The sequence below is a fragment of the Typopeltis vanoorti genome, chromosome 2 (assembly GCF_054136105.1).
Source record: "Typopeltis vanoorti isolate ZY-2024b chromosome 2, IOZ_Tvanoo_1.0, whole genome shotgun sequence".
Taxonomy (NCBI): Eukaryota; Metazoa; Arthropoda; class Arachnida; order Uropygi; family Thelyphonidae; genus Typopeltis; species Typopeltis vanoorti.
The window spans coordinates 87874341-87893754 of record NC_143550.1 but is presented as its reverse complement, the minus strand read 5'-3'; the positions used below and the strand labels follow the sequence as shown (position 1 = coordinate 87893754).

The 19414-nt window shown below is 37.4% G+C and overlaps 1 protein-coding gene across 4 annotated transcripts in view; it reads left to right on the top strand.

Annotated features, from left to right (window-relative positions):
• Positions 1-19414, top strand: part of Taz (tafazzin, phospholipid-lysophospholipid transacylase) — a 151674-nt gene that overhangs the window by 10357 nt on the left and 121903 nt on the right. The window contains exon 1 of one of the 4 annotated variants that reach the window (XM_090412282.1): positions 4599-4674. The exons of the other annotated variants lie outside the window; for them this stretch is intronic. Coding sequence (XP_090268408.1) covers positions 4650-4674 — 25 coding nt within the window. The 5' untranslated portion in view covers positions 4599-4649. Of the gene's footprint in view, positions 1-4598; positions 4675-19414 lie in introns of those variants that run through there. 4 annotated transcript variants of the gene reach the window in all.

Sequence of the window (19414 nt, the reverse complement as noted above, 5' to 3'; positions counted from 1 at the left end):
ATACTTGGGGTCAGAGGGTGCTTGACGTAGTAATTACATCTGAGGATTTGGCTGTAACAAATATGACCACATTGCCACCAAAGGGTACATGTGGAATTATCAGGCTGGAAAGTATGACAAGCTTAGGAGTTTGATTGGTTTTCAGTGCCATGGCATGTACAACTGCAAGGACTAGAAGTTGATAGTGCATGGGAGGCAGTTAAGAAGTGTTTGCATGAAGCAGTGGCTGACTGTATACCTAGAGTCCGAATAATAAATCAAGTAGGTGTAAAATGGATGAATAACACCATTAAGCTTGGGCTGCAAAAAAAGAAACAACTATGGATTGAATTTAAGGAGATAGGTGACCGGCAGGCACATGAACGATATAAAGCGCAGGCCAGAAGGGTAATGAGTGTGGTAAGAAAAGCAAAAAAGTATTATGAAAGAACATTGGTCATGCAGGCTAAAGAGAATCCTAAACAGTTTTTTTGATATGTTGCAAGTAAAAGGAAAAATGTATATGGCAGAATGATTTTAAAGAATGTCGATGGTAGGGAGGTAACTGAATCAGTTGATATAGTTGAGTTACTGAGTAAGCATTTTGCAAGAATATATCATCCAGGTGGTGACATTGCAGAAACGAATGAACCAGTAGATTATACGGCAATTGTGGTGAATGAAGTGGAGGTGAGTAGTCTATTGCATAACCTCAATGTCAATACATCTGTGGGATTGGATGGTATACCAGCTCGTGTTGTACGAGAAGCAGCTAAAGAATTATCAGTACCCTTGACTATTTTGTTTAATTTGAGTCTCGGGTCTGGGTTAGTCCCGAGGGAGTGGAAAGAGGGGAAAAATAGTTCCACTGCATAAAGGTGGTTCCAAGACTGCTGTTGTAAATTACCGACCGATTAGCATATCAGGAATCATTGTCAAGGTCTTAGAGAAATTAGTCAAGAAAAGAATACAGGATTGGATAGATGAAAATGGGATATTGTATGGGGGACAACATGGTTTTGTGAAGTGTAGATCATGCCTCAGTAACTTGCTCATGTTTTATAACACGGTGATGGCTGAACTGGATATGGGTAATGGGTTTACAGTGATACTACTGGACCTTGCCAAGGCCTTTGACAGGATACCACATGGAACCCTAATCAGTAAACTGGAGCAGATGGGGATAGATATAGGGTTGGTGAGATGGATAGGAGGGTGGTTGAAGGAGAGATACCAGAGAGTGGTTTATTCAGGAGTGGAGTCTAAAAGACGGCTTGCGACTAGTGGTGTGCCACAGGGCTCTGTTCTTGGACCACTGCTTTTTCCATTTGTTCATCAATGATATAGGAAAGGATCTGAGAGGAAGTGTTTACTTGTTTACTGATGGTGCAAAGTTGGGTAGAGCAATTGTAAGTGCACAGGATGTCAAAATTTTACAGGATGATTTGGATAGTTTGGAGGACTGGGCTAGGAAAAATGGATGTCAATTTAATGTGGCAAAGTGTAAGGTTATGCACTATCAGGTGAAAAGAATAGCAGCAGTATATCACATTGGTGGAACCATACTCCAGGAGATTGATGAGTCAGGGATTTGGGAGTGTTGGTGGATAGGGAATTGAAGTTTAGAGGACACATTGCAGAAGTGGCTAAATCAGCTCATCAAATCACTTGGCTTCTGAAAAATACTTTAACATACAGAGACAAACAAGTTGTTGTTCCTCTGTATCGAGCCTTGATAAGACCCCACCTGGACTACTGTGCCCAGTTATGGGTGCCAGGGTTTCTTCGTGATGGGGAGGAAGTGGAGAGGATCCAGAGACGAGTGACCAAGATGATAGTAGGTCCGTGGAATGAACCTTATGAGAATAGGTTGAAGATTTGTGGGTTGCAGAAATCGGTCGATAGGCAAAGGAGGGGTGATATGATTGAGACATTCAAATTACTGAAGGGTTTCTATAAGATTGATCCAGAAGATATTTTCGAAAATAGGACTGGTGGTGGGAGGACTAGGGGCCATGCATGGAAGCTGGGCAAGAGTGTGGTTGACAAGGGTGTTAGAGCTAGGTTTTTTACTTGGAGGGTGGTGAATGAGTGGAATAAGCTTCCAGAGTCTGTTGTGGGTGCTACGACCGTGAATGAGTTCAAGGCAAGGTATGATAGATACTGTGTGAATGGCGAATAGCTGTTCTTGACATGATGTTAGGGCCTCCCTCGATGAGTCTGTCAACTCCTTGAAGTTGCCTGGAATAATAATAATAATGTTGGAAAGCTACTTAGCCAGAATGCGTGAAAAAGAAAAGCCCTGTACCTTTGCATACAACTGAATATTCCAATTTCATCAGATTACACATGCAGTTGGCGGAGAAGGATTTGATGATTTTTCGTCTGCAGATATTGAAGAATTGATGGATGACAAGGCTGTTAGTGATGACAAAATAATAAAAGCTGTTCTTGAGAATCTTGATGAAAAAGAAAAAAAGTGATGATGATGAATAAATTCTTCATGTTGGAGGCTTAATGGAAAGTATACAGCACTCAGAAAGGATTAACATAGGTTTAATACTTCCTATATTTCGTCCTAGTCACTCGGACATCTTCAGGGATTACAAAAACAACTAATGTAACATGAACACAAATATCATACAATACTAAGCCTAACCACGTGGGTGACACTAAAGTCCTATCTAGGTGGAACTTCCTCTAAGGGCGGTTGTAGGTGGCCTGGAATGTAAGGTGGGACCTCTGGTGATGAGTGTTTCCCAAATCTTCAGAAGCTTAATGCAACCGTATTTATTAAGATTTGGTTGATTTCTGAGAGCTGCTGCTTCCAGGAATAGTCTCTCTTTCTTGAATTTGCTGTGGTGGAGCATGGTCGTTTTCTTCCAAGAGACCCTGTGGGTGGTGTCCAAGACATGGTCAGCCAAGCCTGAGCTGATCTTTAGTAGAACGGATAAGGGTAGCAGGTTTGCAGTGGGGCTTATGTGCTGTGTGTAGGTTGTACTTTTTTAGAATTTTGGGGATACTGTGATCGCCGTAGCCATTGGAGAGGAAAGTGCTGTGTATGTGGTTAAGCTCAGTAGTGAAGGTGGTTTCACTGGAACAAAGATTGTCGGCTCTCTTGGTAAGAGTTTTAATAATGCCATATTGTTGAGAAGAGTGGTGGTGGGAGAGTTTGTGAATGTATCTGTCTGTGTGTGTGTGTGGGTTTTCTGTATTCAGTGAAGGCAAGTGTACCATTAGGCAGGAGTGTAACTAAGGTGTCTAGGAAGGGTAAACAATTGTTCTTTTCCTTTTCCATAGTAAACTAGATTCTTGGATGTAGGCTGTTGAGATGACTGAGGAAGGAGTCTAACGTGTCTAGGCCATGAGGCCAAATAGAGAACATATTTGAACAAAGATTGTGGGCTCTCTTGGTAAGAGTTTTAATTGGTGGTTCCACTGGAACCACCCTCACTACTGAGCTTAACCACATACACAGCACTTTCCTCTCCAATGGCTACAGCAATCACAGTATCAAAAAATAATCAGTTCCTCCCCCATTCCCTATCTTTCTCTTCAACAAGAGTTTAAAAATGCCATCACCATACCCTACATCCGTGGCACATCTGAAAAAATAGCCAAGATTCTAAAAAAGTACAACCCACACACAGCATATAAGCCCCACCACAAACTTGCTATCCTTATCCGTTCTACCAAAGATCAGCTCCCTCTTCTCTCTCTCTCTCTGCCTGGAGTTTACAAAGTACGCTGTTCCTGTAAGCTGGCGTACTTTGGACAGACAGGCAGATCAGCATCCATCCACCTGGAGGAACACAAGTCTTACATCTGTAAACACAATTATGGTCAGTCAGGCTTGGCTGACCATGTCTTGGACACCACCCACAGGGTCTCTTGGAAGAAAAACCACCATGCTTCACCATAGCAAATTCAAGAAAGGGAGACTATTCCTAGAAGCAGCAGCAGCTCTCAGAAATCAACCAAATCTTAATAAATACAGTTGCATTAAGCTTCCGTAGATTTGAGAAACACTCATCACTAGAGGTCCCACCTTACCTTCCAGGCCACCTACAACCACCCTTAGAGGGCGCTCCACCTAGATAGGACTTTAGTATCACCCCATGTGGTTAGGCTTAGTATTGTATGATATTTGTGTTCATGTTACATTAGTTGTTTTTGTAATCCCCGAAGATGTTCTAGTGACTAGGACGAAATATAGGAAGTATTAAACCTATGTTAATCCTTTCTGAGTGCTGTATACTTTCCATTAAGCCTCCAACATGATGTCCTCACAGCACTTAAGCCTCTACACACGAATAAATTTTACTCACTGCTGGATTAATTAAAGAAGGGCTTCAAATGGCTAGTAAAATTGCAAAGTAATTTTCTTACACATGATTTAAATACTGAACGAGCTTAAGAGTTTAAACGTGAACTGAAGTCATGTATGGTGCGATATAAAGAATTATACAAAGATCTAGTCAAAACAGGATTGTAATGATTAATAACAGAATTCGTGGTTAAAAAAAAAACAACCTTCAGAACTATTGGAAATTAGTGCTAATTTAGTTTCTTTTACTGAAGAAAATGTTTCACCATTGCAGTATGAACAGGAATGGCTAAAGTGTTTCAAGTGATGGAAGCGATTTAATTCCAGTCTCATAAAAAAAAGAATGCAGCTACTGTCAGAAAGTGATGGTAAATAATTTAACTAATAACCATATGAGCAGTTGTATTTGGACATTTTCGAATTTCTGTTTTATTAGTGACACACTATTTTATATATAGTGACACACTATATATATATATATATATATGCATCTCTTAAAGAAAATATAGTGTGTCACTATTTTATATATAGTGTTTTATATATTTTATATGTATATTTTATATATCTTTTAAGAGATGCATATATATATATATATATATATATATATATATATATATATATATATATATGCATCTCTTAAAAGATAAGCCGAAATTTGAAACGTTTTTATGTCACGTTTTTTGTCTTACCGGCTACCAGCCTGGAACTCGGGGGTGGGGAGGAGATCCCCCTAGTTTATATATATATGTTTTGTTTGAAAATAACTTATTGTTCCTATCGGGTTTTCACATCTGGAACTATTCTTCTATTTTTTTCATATGCAATGTATTCTTTTTTCCATGGTTTTCATTTACACGATTTTTTCTGGAGCCAACCTCCTGCGTAAATGGAGAATTGGGTGTAATATAATGTACAAATGAAAGCATAAACTTACCATATATATATATATATATATATATATACATATATACTGGATTGGACTGTAATAAATAATGAAATATCAGTGTACAGTGCTTCTGTGCACTTACCATTAAAATAATCAGCTGGAAATGCACTTAGCAAGAGTAATTCTTCAAAGTTGTTACTGTGTTAATTAGATGATTTATAGTAGGCTGGTAATGGCTAGTTCATTGAGAACACATTCTTCAAATTCAGGAATTGCAACAAAATTTTCTGAGGATAGATCACCAAATGTATAATTTGTGGAAGGTCTAGGCTTATCTTTAGAGGATGATGTCATAACAAGAGTAAGCTTCTTTCAAAATTTGTACATTGCTTACAAATTAGTCTGCACAGTTTGTCTTGTCTTTTCTGAATAAATTTCTCTGGAGCAAGCAGTTGCAATTTGCAACATTCTATCTTCTTTGCTAAATCTCTCTATGCTGGGATCCCCTTTTTTTTCCCAACAACTGAACTGCCTTATTTACAGAGGCAAATTCATCTGCAATTTTGTTTTCATAAAACAATGAGCTGAAGCTGGTGAGATAGGACTGCCCATTGCTGTTCCTTCAATTTGTTTGATGAACTTGATCCACCATGTAAAATAGTCTGCATTGATGATAAATTTAAATAAGATAACAGCGTTTTATAGAGCATCTAGAAAATCAACTTTTCACTATATTTCTTAATGATTTGGTCCCAATTGAAGTCAGAATTATTACAGTTCCCTTTAAAAAAAAAAAAAAATCAACTCTTTGTACTACCATATCAAGTTTGCTATTGAATGTCAAGTCAACAACTGTCTGCCCTTTTTTGAATACTTTAATAATTCGAAATACTACAGGTCATGTTGAATTTTCCCTTTATCGAAAATCAACCTTTACTGGCAGATATGGTCACTGAACCCCACACCATCATTTGTCAAAGCAGGTAGGTAACATATTTTTTGTAGATGGTACATAGAGTTTATAGAATCTGTTTTTTTTTATTCTCTTTTTATTATTAGATGAATTGAATAAAATTAAAAGCAGTCTGCCTAATAAATACAATGAAACTACCATTCAGCAAATTATTGAAAACCATCATCTGTCAACCAGACTAACTATCTGATGTGAAAAGAATTTCAATACTATACCGCAAAGGTATAGTATTGAAATAGTATTGAACCTCTCAACAAATATCATAGATCCTTAGTGAATTCAGTCTATATACTTCCTTCAAACCAACTTGGAAACTGTCATCTTTCTTACCATCTACAAACAATATGTTACCACTTGTTTCTCTCTCCCCTTACCAGGTGTCTGTCAAGTAACCTGCTCATGTCATCTTTGCTATTTTGGACACACTGGCCACTACTTTTGATTAGGATTCAAGAATGTGAAGACTATATTACATTTTTGAAATCAGACACGACAAAGATTCTTAGTCCTATCTGGTTCAGATTTGATCTTCTGAATTTTAACCGCACTGACTTTATGTTATTCTACAAGGTTTTGAGAAGTGACTACTATTATCTGATATATATACATATATATATATTTTTTGATTTTTAATTTTTTTAAATTTGACAAACTTTTACAATTGTTCGTTTCAACTGTAATAGTTTAATCCTGTCAGTCAGCTGTGACCAAGACATGAGCTACTAGTTGAGTAAGCACATTCTACATGACTTATTCTTATGATTCATGTTTTGAATTAGTTACCAGTCTTTCTCCATACAAAATACATAAGATGCCATCATCATGCCAAGTCAGAACTAGCAGATCACATGTTTGGATATCTGAGCATTGAGGTAATTTTAGCAAGTATAACTGTGTTAACTTACTGAAAATCTGGGTGATATCCATCTCAGTCGCTATTGACTGCACACGCATATATATATATATATATGTTTAGTAATTTTAATGACTACAACCACCGATATAATTAAGAATAAAAGTTTAATACGGACACAACTAGTTTCATTGGTAAGCCAACTTCTTCAGGTGTCAAAGTACAAAGATATATATATATATATACACATACAGACAAAAAAGACCGACAGAAATATTACACACTTACAATAACAGAGCTGTCAAAAAAAACTACAGTTAAGTTCAAATTGGAGTCCGTGCTTTAGTTCTAGCTACATTTACGTGCGTGTGAGTGATCTCGCGAGAACGCCAGCATTGAACAGCAGAGCTATTCGAATCTGGCAAAATTGTAGCTAAGGTTGTTATTCATGTGGGTAGAATCGATGATGATTTCTTTTGACTCCAGAATACGTCTTTCAAGTTCATCATAACATTTGTGAATATTAGATGTTTGAACCCAGTCTATTTGGTGTTCGCAGCCTTCATCAGACTTTACAGAGAACAAAATGTGGCTGACGAGGGCACTGGCCTGGATTCTGTTATAACAGATGTCTCTTTTGTGTTCTTCAAGACAAAGAAAGATCGATTTTTCAGTTTGTCCGTAGTAAGGTTTACCACAACTAGAAATAATTCTGTATACTTCTGGGATCTGAAGATGGTGATGTTTTTCTTTTGGCTGACTAAGAACAGATCAGAGTTTAGGAAGAGTAGAGAAGCACGTTTTGATATCGAACTTTTTTAAAATTCTGTAAATAAAGATCAGGCAACTAAATAGAAAGTGTATATATATATATATATATATATAGTGTAGGAAAATTTTTTAAGAACCATGAATGCGAATAGCGGTAACTTGGGAGCCACTAGTACTGAGAATTCTTTAGAACAGTAAATTCTCAACTCCTAATTCCTCAATTCTCTGGAGAGGACCACGATGATGAGTTGTCCCTCTTCAAGTTTGTAGAGGAGCTAAGGAACGTCGGAAACTGGTCGGACTTCCAGTTTCTAATAATCTTAAGGAATAAACTGATTGGCAGTGCCAAGAATTTTTTGTATTTATTTCTCTCCCATCTTGAGAGAGACTTTGGAATACACTAAATTCAAGGATACCCTGATATGTCAGTTTTCCAAATTTAAATGCATGGGTCCGAACCTGTGGAGGCTACAAAAATGTAGACAAGAAAAAAAAGAATCTATCACTAATTATTACAATAGGTTGCTCAACTTAGCTAATAGTCTGAGCATGTCCAGTGATGAAAAGAGCCATTTTGATTGGGCTGTCTTCAACCAATTCAGGTTAGGAGTAAGAGAAGAATATAAAGAGACAGCATACAAAAGGAAAATAACACCTTAGAAGAATGGTATCAGGCCATAAAAGAAAAAGAAGAAAGGCTAGGCGATCTTCATCCTGAATCTAGTGCCAGCCAGATACACAACATTACATAGGTGTCAGATCCAAAAACCGAGGTTAAGAAAGAGAAAAATCCAGGCAATCCTAAAGAAAAAAGTAAACAGAAGGGAGAAAAAGAGGAAAATAAAGCCACAGAAAATAATAACATAGACCACAACAGATTAAGTGTTGCAGAGTCTATTAACATAGAAGAAATACACTCTTATATCAAAAAAGAGGTAGAAAGACTACAGCAGCCTTTGATGGAGAAACTTGACTCCATTCTAAACCAATTAGGGGAGTTCAAGAAAACTTCCAAGTAGCCACTGTGCTCTGAACAAGAATGTACTAAAAGGGAAAACAGGAGGAAAGTACCTCAGTGCTATAGATACAATAAGTTTGGGAACATTGCCAGATATTGCTATAGCGGTAGAAAAGATTCAGATAGAAGGATGCATTGAGAATCTAATGTCGTAATGACTCACCATCATCCCACATGGAGGACTAAGAAGTGGCCAAGTAACATTAGAAACCAACATAGAGATTCTATGACTATGATAAAGGAAAAAATAAGAGGGCTAAAGTGTAGAGTATTACTGGACACTGGCTCCAAAGTTTCAGTGATAACTGGATCTCTGTTCAGGAAGTTGCGATCCTGCGTATCCGATGGTATCACTAAGCTAAGAACACCTGTCATGTTGAAGGGAATAACAAACCCCACCATTTATGCCTTGGAGAAAGTGAAGGTGAACATGTGGCTGCCGGATTTTAAGTTAAATGTTTTACTAGAATTGTTAATTCTCCCAGAATCCTCTCAAACTACGGAAAAGATAGTACTCGGAACTGACTTTTTAGAGAAACATAAATTCTCTTGTGATTTCTCTAAAGTGGAGATTTCCATTTTGGGATTTAACCAGGTTGCCCATCAGATAGGTAGTCAAAGGCATTGAGCTGGTGAAAATGTTGATGAGAGCAACACAGGAAGCGACCGTTCCCAGCTAGGAAAGGGGGAAACAAGGAAAAATAAAATTGTTGATAAAAAAGAGGGAAAATTCTTTGCCTGATTCCCCAACTGTTAGAGATTCTGAACAGGTAAAAGGGGGAGAGACCTTACACATCTTCAGTGTCAAGGTGGCGGCAAATGAGAAAGAGGAATTAGAGGCCACAAATAAAAATGCAAAGAATGTGATAGAAGTAAACATATTAGAGAAAAGTAATAGAAATCACTGCCCAGGCAACGGGAGAATTAGGAGAGCAGGGTATCTTAAGGGGGTAAAATGCCTGAGGGATAATGACAGGCATGAGTCATAACGTAAGTGGCCACGGAAAGAGCCCACAGGTCAGGCTGATGGCATTCCCTGCTCAAAATTAAATGACAAATCTGAGTATTGTCCAACCCAGAGAATGCATGAGACATGACACAGAAACAGATTAAAGAAAAAATTTTTCATGAAGGGGTGGGCCTTTGTAAAACTCAATGTAGCTTAAAAATATCAAAGCGTTTTACATCGATTTTTACAGACATCAAGTCTCATGAGAACTATTATAAAAATAACCTTGTTTGTCTCTATGTATTTTATGTTAAAGATTAATGTAAATAACCCTCTGGGAATTGATTGTATTTACAGTTTTAACTAAAGTTTCTAGAATGTCAAAAACAAAGGCAATGCTTTGCCCATCAGAAGTTTTGTATAATAGCTATGTATAAGAGCACAAGAAAGTTGTTTACGATTAAGTGTGTGAGAAAGTTGTGATCTCTGTGTATGAACACCTTCAAAGCTAGTATCAAAGAGATCTGCTAGTTTCAGAGAAGTTTCCGCTGCCCGACAAGACAAGGAAAAAAGAGTACACGGAGAAGAAGAAAGAACGGGCCGGCCTTAACAAAATGATCAAGGAGAACTGCTGATTTCTTCGGGGTTTGCAACCCTTAGTGCAACGTCCTGAGAAGGCAAAAATAAAAGGGGACTGAGCCGAGCATCGTGTTTTAGGGATGTCCTAGTGCTGCAGGAAGTCAACCGAAGCCAAAAGCCGCAGAGCGATCTTCAAGCCTGTATGCTGAAACTTCTTGCCTGAACTTTTGAGTACCGGGAAGATTGCAGTCCAAGACACGCCAAATTTTCCGACGAAGCGCACCCTAAAACAAGGCTCTCCAGACGGAAACCTAAGGCCTGAGATGAAAGAAAAACCATAGAGACTTCGATGTGGGACTTTTGGAAGGTGTTGTGACAAAGAGCCTCTGTAAGTCTGTTACATCCTTTTATGTACATTCTTTTTGTAATCTAGGAGATATGTCGTAGATGGACTGATAAGAAATAGTAGTAAGAAATATCCATAAGAGAGGCCTCTGATTTGTTGTTAACTGGAATATAAATTGTAAGATAACTTGCCATAGCTAGCTAATCTCTTTATGAGTAAATTAGTCTCGACAATTTGATTTTTTTTAAGCAGAGAAGTAACAGAGTAATTATATTGTATAATCATTTAATATTGAAAAGGGAAAGTTTGTTTCTTTATACCATATGTATAAGGATAGATAGAGAGAGAGTAACCTCCCTATTGCTTATTTAATGTATTTTGTTTTTATTGTAAATAAATGTGTTTTAATTTGTCAATAGAGTTCCCACTGATTGTTTATTTTACAATGCACTGTTCCTAAATAAAAGCGAACTTAAGAGCGGGAAACCAAGTTAAGTGCAAAAGACCACGACTGTTTGTGTAAAGTTTTACTGAAGCAATTTGTGTTAGAGAAAGAGAGAGAGAAATCAACCAGCTGTATGACTGAGTTTTATGCCAATTAAAAAGATATTGGTGGTGCAGTCTTATCAAATAAATTTTCTAGTATCCATAGGCATAAAACTCGTAGTGCGAAACTAGATAAACTAAGTATGCAATAGTAAGAAGGAATAGTGAGAAAAAGAAAGGAATATATAAAAAATAATAATAACGTGGCTTATAAATAGCAAGTAATAGCACACACAGTTTACAGCCTCCTTACTTTCAACCCAAGATGCAAACCTACTTCAGATGGAAGCTATTTTCACAATAAATAATGCAAAACCACCTTCTGACAACGTTTCTCCTAGTGAAAGAGTGGCCATTAAAAAACTGAGAAAGAACAAAGATATTATCATCCTACCAGCTGACAATAGAAATGCCACAGTGATTCTTAACAAAACAGACTACTGCAATAAAATTCTGGAATTATTAGAGGCCGATACTTATTCTTAACTTAATATGGACCCCACAAAAGAGTTGCACAATAGGACCAACAATCTTCTAAAATCAACTTCGGAATTACCTAGAAATATCTGCCTTTCACTCAGATCATTTCATTCCCTTATCCCATGTTTATATGGCCTTCCTAAGATTTACAAAATAATTACTCCCTTTAGATCCATACTTGAAGGCATCAACTTGCCCACATACAACTTATCTAATTAACTCACCTCATCCTTAAGACATTTCACAGGTAAATACTCTTCTTACATCAAGAATTCAGCTGACTTTGTGTTCAGGATCAGAAACCTAAAACTGGGCAAATGAGACATGATGGTAAGCTTCGACGTAGTTTCGCTTTTTACCAATGTACCAACTCGGGACGTTCTCACTCTTCTCAAGAACAAATTATCCAAGTAATTCTTCGCTTTACTTACCCATTGTGTCAACTCGGGCTACTTCAGATTCGAAGACAAGATCTACAAACAAAATACCTGTCTAGCAATGGGTAGTCTGCTTTCCCCAGTGCTATCAAACCTATTTCTCAAAGACTGAAGAAAAAGCAATTTCTTCTGCCACAGTGGAACCCAAAATCTGGCTCCATTATATTGACAATGTTTTTCTTATATGGGAACACGGCCCAGACAATCTCAAAGTTTTCTTAGATCATCTAAATAACTTTCATCACAACATCAAATTCACCTCTGAGCTAGAATTTAACAATTATCTTTCTTTTTTAGACATATAACTAACAGGAGTACTGATAATATTAAAATTTCAATCTTCAGAAAACCAATGCATACAAATAGATATCTTCACGTTTCCTCTAACCACTGCCCTCCTCAGAAATATGGCATTATTTCCACTCTTGCACTCCGGGCCAGATCCTTATTATCAGACGACGAAGAATTTCAAAATGAACTTAATTTCCTCAAAAAGACCTTTGTCAATAATGGTTTCATGCCAAAAAGTATTGAGAAACTTCTTTTTCACTGTCATCAACAAACTAGTGAAGATTCTGCTACCCCAGAGCATACATTTCCTTGCCTTACATTAGTTCCCTCTCCCCCAAACTGGCTAGAATTTTAAAAAAGTTCGACATCAAAACATGCTTCTCTACTCTTCCTAAACTCCGATCTATCCTTAGTCAGCCAAAAGAAAATCATCACCATCTTCAGTTCCCAGGAGTATACAGAATTATCTGTAGTTGTGGTAAACCTTATGTGCATTGGGTCTTATTTTGTATATGTCATTTTCTAGATATGATACCTATTTTTAACTGAAAAATCAATCTTTCTTCGTCTTGAAGAACACAAAAGAGACATCTGTTATAACAGAATCCGAGCCAGTGCCCTCGCCAGCCACATTTTGTTCTCTGTAAACTCTTACAAAGTCTGCCAGCACCAAATATACTGGATTCAAACTTCTAATATTCACAAATGTTATGATGAACTTGAAAGATGTATTCTGGAGTCAAAAGAAATCACCCTCGATTCTAACCACATGAATAACAACCTTAGCTACAATTTGACAGATTCTCATAGCTCTGCTGTTCAATGCTGATGTTCTTGCGAGATCATTTGCATGCGTGTAATTGTAGCTAGAACTGTAGTAGCGCGGATTCCAATTTGAACTTAACTGTAGTTTTTTTGACAGCTCTGTTTATGTTTTGTGTGTAATGTTTCTGTCTGTCTTTTTTTGTGTATATATGTCTTTGTACTTTGACACCTGAAGAAGTTGGCTTCCCAATGAAACTAGTTGTGTCCGTATTAAACTTTTATTCTTAATTGTCTCGGTGGTTGTAGTTATTAAAATTACTAAACATGTTCATAAACCAAGTCAATGTGCATACAAATAAATAAATAAATATATATACAGGGTGGCCATAAAATAACTTTCCCTCTTTGGATGCATCTGTAGCTAAAACCAATAAATGGAATGGGACCAAATTTTATATCGAGACTTTTGAAGGTATGGGAAGATGATTTCCGGGGAAAAAAAGATTTAGTATCAAAAGTCACTGACAGGGAAAATTTTGGCACCAGCAGAGCCAAAAGCAGCCAAATATTTGCAGTAAATGCAGGTAAAAAGGATTATGCAAATTTTACTGTGCATACGTGCCAGCAGTGCCACCAGTTCCACTTAAAAAGGGATTGGGAACGTTCAGGCAGTTATTAGAATGACTGACGAATTGTGCTCAATATGCGTCCTCAGCATGCTTTGCTTGTTAAGTTGTTTTACCTTAAACAGTGCAATGCCGTAGAGGCCCTTCGGGAATTTAGAAGGCTTCATAACCTGCGTACAGGTCCTATGTCAGCTGTAGCACTGAGAGCTATGATTAAGAAGTTTGAAGAAACTGGATCACTAGGACCTGGCAGAGGATGGAAAGCAGTGCAAGAAGAGACAGTAACAGACGGTACACAAGAAAGGTCAGCACATTGAAAATCGTGTATGTGGTCCAGGGGACCCTGATTCTGATGAATGAAAGATTATTTCCTGTGAGTTCAATCATTACATTAATTTCTGTCTCTCTCACAAGTTGTTATTTTAGTTTAATTATTATTAATCTTATTATTATTGTAACGCCACATATCCAGCTGGAATAAGTGACGTGGCTGTCACTTACACCGTCAAAATGTTATTATTCCATTTTATTTGCCTTTGATGTAATTATCTGCTTGTTTTTTTTGCTCCGCCAGCACCAAAATCCCCCCTATTGGCGACTTTTGGTACTAAATCTTTTTTTTTTGCAGAAATCATCTCCCCCATGCCTTCAAAAGTCTCAATATAAAATTTGGCCTTATTCCGTTTATTGGTTTTAGCTACAGATGCCTCCAAAGAAGGAAAGTTATTTTATGCCCCCCCCCCCCGTGTATATATATATATATATATATATATATATATATACAGGGTGTTCGGGATAAATTTGACAGTTTCGTAAGGAAAAAGAAAATCTTCTTTGTATCTATTAAATTTAATGAATTGACAAAAAAACATTACAGACAGAGTTAATTACAATACTATCAACAAGATTTACTCAAAATAACCACCATTAGCATCGATCACAGCTTCAATTCTGCTTCGGAACCTCCAACAAGCTGATGCTACAGTCTCCCTGGGAAGGGCCGCAAAAACTGTTTTAATTTTATCCATTAACTGGGCTTTTGTATTACTGGAAGTGCGATTGGTGTCTTTTTCAACTGCGCCCCATACAAAATAATCCATGGGGTTAAGGTCTGGGGAGTTTGGAGGCCAAACATTTGGACTGGTGAAGTCGTAGAAATTTTCAGACAACCATTTTTGACTTTTCCCAGAGGTGTGGCAAGGGGCCGAATCCTGCTGCCATACATACGGCCTACCATTGGCTACCCTTGTTATCCAGGGCTTGACTACAGTTAGCAACTCCACGAACAAAGCCCGAATTCCAATGCCAGGGTTCTTCAACACCTGTTCCTGCAGATTTGCGAGGAATTCTGCTGTACGAACGCAATCAGATCGTCTGCTAGGGATCTTTCTTCTTGCTACATCCTCGTAGTCACCATTGCAAGTCTCTAGTTCATGCCTGATTGTTTTTACTGTATTCAGGGAGCATTGGGCAGCAGTCGTAATATCCTTATTTTGATGGCGGGCACGAATCATCATGATACAAGTTATTCTCTTCCATGATTCAGGTGGGTTCCAGCTATCCATCCTTTCTGACATCTTGTATATGAATGAAGAAGGGTCCAAACTTTTAAAAGAAGAGAAGTGTGTGTTAATACATGTAACTTACGGAAAAATATAATTAATTATAAATATGTCAAATTTATCCCGAACACCCTGTATATATATATATCCAACACCTTGAGGGTGCCATACTATTTCTTTTTTCCTTTATAATTTGAATTGTTTTCAATAGTTATTGTGGTGTCTTCTGTTCTGTGATCATTGCCTTTTGTGCTCTGAGGATGCTGGTTTGAAATTCAGTGAAATACCAGTAACTTGGTAAATTACATTTATTTTTATATGGTGTGAATTAATACTATTGAAAATAAGTTATGTGAATGATAGCTGTTACCTAAGCCAATAATTGTGTACAGCTTATGGTGGCTTCTCACTATAGTCAACTTGTAGGGATGACAGGAAGAGTTTATTATAGTGAATTTCTTTTAATTGGCTATTTTCCAACTATCCACTATTTCTCTATATACTGTCTATAGAGAAATTATTTCTCTATAGGCTGTCTATATCTGCCTCACTCTGTGATATGAGATTATAGCATAGACCCATATGCTAAACACCACAAACTAAATATAGAGTATGTTTTTAAAAATTGTCTATGCCATTTTATTCTTTATAGACTATCCTAATTGGACACAGATCTCTGTGTTAGGAAGCTGACTTAGGTGTTGGAAGTTTTTCCAAGTGTAAGCAAAAAAAAGTTTACACCTGAAGTATTTTCAGGACAGGGCAACTTGCATATAAAAGCTAATGATTTCACATCACTTGCCTTAGTATCCAATAATGCAAAGCACATATCCTTACAGATATGTGTAATATATCTGTAAGATATGTATAATGCTGTGCATTATGGGAAGGGTCTGGTTTCAACCTTTATTGAGGTCTCATCACAGGGAGCCAAACCCAGAGATGATACTAAGCTTGAAGTAATGCAGAAGTCATATTTCCTTATACAAGTAGCCAAAAGGTGTCACACTTTATTATTAAAATACTCTGGATCAGAGATAGTTTGGAAGTATTTCCACTTGGTTATACTATAAATTAAATATGCCAAGAAATTATATTCTTGGTTTAATCCTTTATCCAAGTGTAAGCAAACAAAGCTTGTGCCTGAAGTATTTTCTGGACAGGGTAACTCGTCATATAGAAGCTAATGACTCCACATCACTTGCTTTAGTATTCCAAACTTTCAACAACTATCTCTAATCCAGAGTATTTTAATAATAAGGTGTGACACCTTTTGGCTACTCGTATATGGAAATACGAGGGACGTCCAGAAAGTAAGTTCCTTTTTTAAATATTTTCACAGTAGAGCTGTGATTGCAATGGTGCGCATACCTGCTGAGTTTGTTGATTCCTTGGCAAGGTGTTGGTGCCATTTTCAGACATTCTTGCAGTGTGCACATTTCTTGGTGTGTGTTTATAATATCTAAGAAAATCGAATCATCAGCCACATGTGAAATTAGGTCAGTTATCCGTTTCTTGAATGCGAGGAATGTTAAAGCAGCTGAAATTCATCGGCAAATTATTGAGGTTTATGGAGAACGTGCAATCAGTGATTTAATGGTATGAATATGGATAAGACTTTTTAATGAAGGAAGGACAGGTGTGCACGATGATGAACGGAGTGGTCGACCATCTTTAGTGACTGACGATTTGGTGCATTCAGTTAAAGAGAAGATTCGACAGAATAGGGGATTCACTACGATGTCATTCTCATTGCAATTTCCAGAAGTTTTATGTTCATGTCTTCATGAAATTGTGTTGGAGAAAATGAATTATTGGAAATTGTGTGCATGCTAGGTGCTGAAGTTGCTTACAGAACAACACAAAGTGAATCGGCTGGGCAGTGCGTTGGAATTCTTGACATGCTACGATGAGGATAGTAATGCTTTCCTGAGCAGACTTGTCACCAGGGACGAGACTTAGGTGTCGCATGCAACCCCTGAATCCAAACAACAGTCCATGGAGTGGAGGCACACCTCATCACCAGTCAAGACGAAATTGAAGACAACAGTTTCGACTCGGAAAATCATGTGTACTGTGTTTTGGGAAGGAATGTATCAAGGAATTTTGCTGGTAGACTTCTGGAATCACGGCTCCACAACCAACATGAGTATGCACTGCCAAACCCCTTAAGAAACTGCATCATGCTATCCAGAATAAACGACGTGTCATGCTTACCAGGGACGTTGTTTTGATTCATGATAACATCCACTCGCATACGGGCTGCTTAACACAACTTCTCGCCACTTTCGGCTGGGAACAATTCCATCATTCCCCATACTATTAAGCTTTGCTAACTAAATATTAATTACCTCCAAAAGATGCTATATGAACATCATGTTTATAACTCCTAAATCACGAAAACATTAGTTTGGGATTCAGATTAGTAACTAAAGCCATTAAGCTGCATGCATATCATACGAGTTTCTGAAATGACAATGGTATTATGATGTCAGAAATTATGATGTCAGAAGAGAACTGGTTGGGGGGAGTGTATTGCTCATAAAGAAGGATCTTTTAGACTTGGAGATTGAATTTATGTATTAGAATATAGTTTGAAACATTTTAGTGAGTTTTTTTTTTTTTTTTTCAGTCACCCCTATTATGTCGATCTGGTGCCTATCCGATTCTTCTGCTAGTTCCATTTCTTTGCTATTCAGGCTTCTTATGTTGATAGTACTGATCTTGAACTCTGTTGATGTTGAGTTTGGATGTGTTGCAGGATTTGTTCCAGTAGCTGACTTTCTGCTGTTTGCCTGGTTCCGTGGTGAAAACATTGGGGGGAGGGGGCATTGTTTAACTGGGCGATGCTCCAGCCTGCATGAAATTCTGTCATGTTGTATCATCATTTTACACTGTGGTTTAAACCAGTAAGAATACAATTTTGTCTGCTAAATCCCAAATACTGCTGTAAAATTAAAAGTAGGATCATGCTGATGCAGTGGAGAATTAAGAAAGGCAAAGTATTAATAATGGGTGATTTTAATATTATAATGTTGACTATGAGAATGAAATAGCTACTAATAGAATAGGATTTTTATATATCATGAAAGTTTTTTCTCTTGGCTATGCTACTAATTATATATTTGGTTTAATCCTTTTATCCAAGTGTAAGCAAACAGTCCTTGTTGCCCCAGTCCTGAAAATTACTAACCAATATCATCCTTTATCCAAGTGTAAGCAAACTTTTTTTGCTTACACTCGGATAAAGGATTAAACCAAATATATAATTGGTTTTTATATATGTTGAACATGAAGTTGCATAAAGTTTCTTTTCCTGAGGTAAAATGAACAGTGATTGAAGTATGCAAAAGAGTCGGTAGCGATAGCAGGAATGACAGGAATGTAAGAATGGATATCAGGAGGTTATTGGGGAAAGTCAAAGATAACAATGTGGTAGGAAAGGTAGTCACTGTGTTGTCTAGGTTTGATAGTGGTGAGTTGATGTGGTATGTTAGTGGAGCTGTATGAGGAGAAAAGAGTGCATTTTGTGAATGTGTGGGATGATCTTAAGGATGATTAGAGCTGTATTAAGTGAGACAGACTGCATTTAAATAGATTTTGTGTGTCAGCTGGAGAGACTTGCTGGAAGGGAGGAGCAGAAAAGTAGGATAGGAGAGCTTGTGAAGGGAGTGAGAAAGAAGAACTTTGAAACATATAGGAAAACAAGGGATAGTTGGGATTGATAGAGAAACAGAAATGCATGTGTGAGTGGACAAGAAATTATTTAGTAGGCCAGAGAGTGGGGGGGGGCAGGATTAGTGTGTAAGGAGCGGTGTAGGATCAGTGATGATAGAGAGGAGGGGGAAGTATGGAAGACTCAACTATATCCTCATTAGTAGTTATCATTCTACCATTTTTACTAACCAATATCATCCTTCCATAATCATTCAAAGAAACCAATGTTTTTTTTTTTTTTTTTTGCCTGTCTGAGAAGTCAAGTGATGTTGGTGGAACTTATAGAACCAGCAAGGAGCTTTTAGGTTT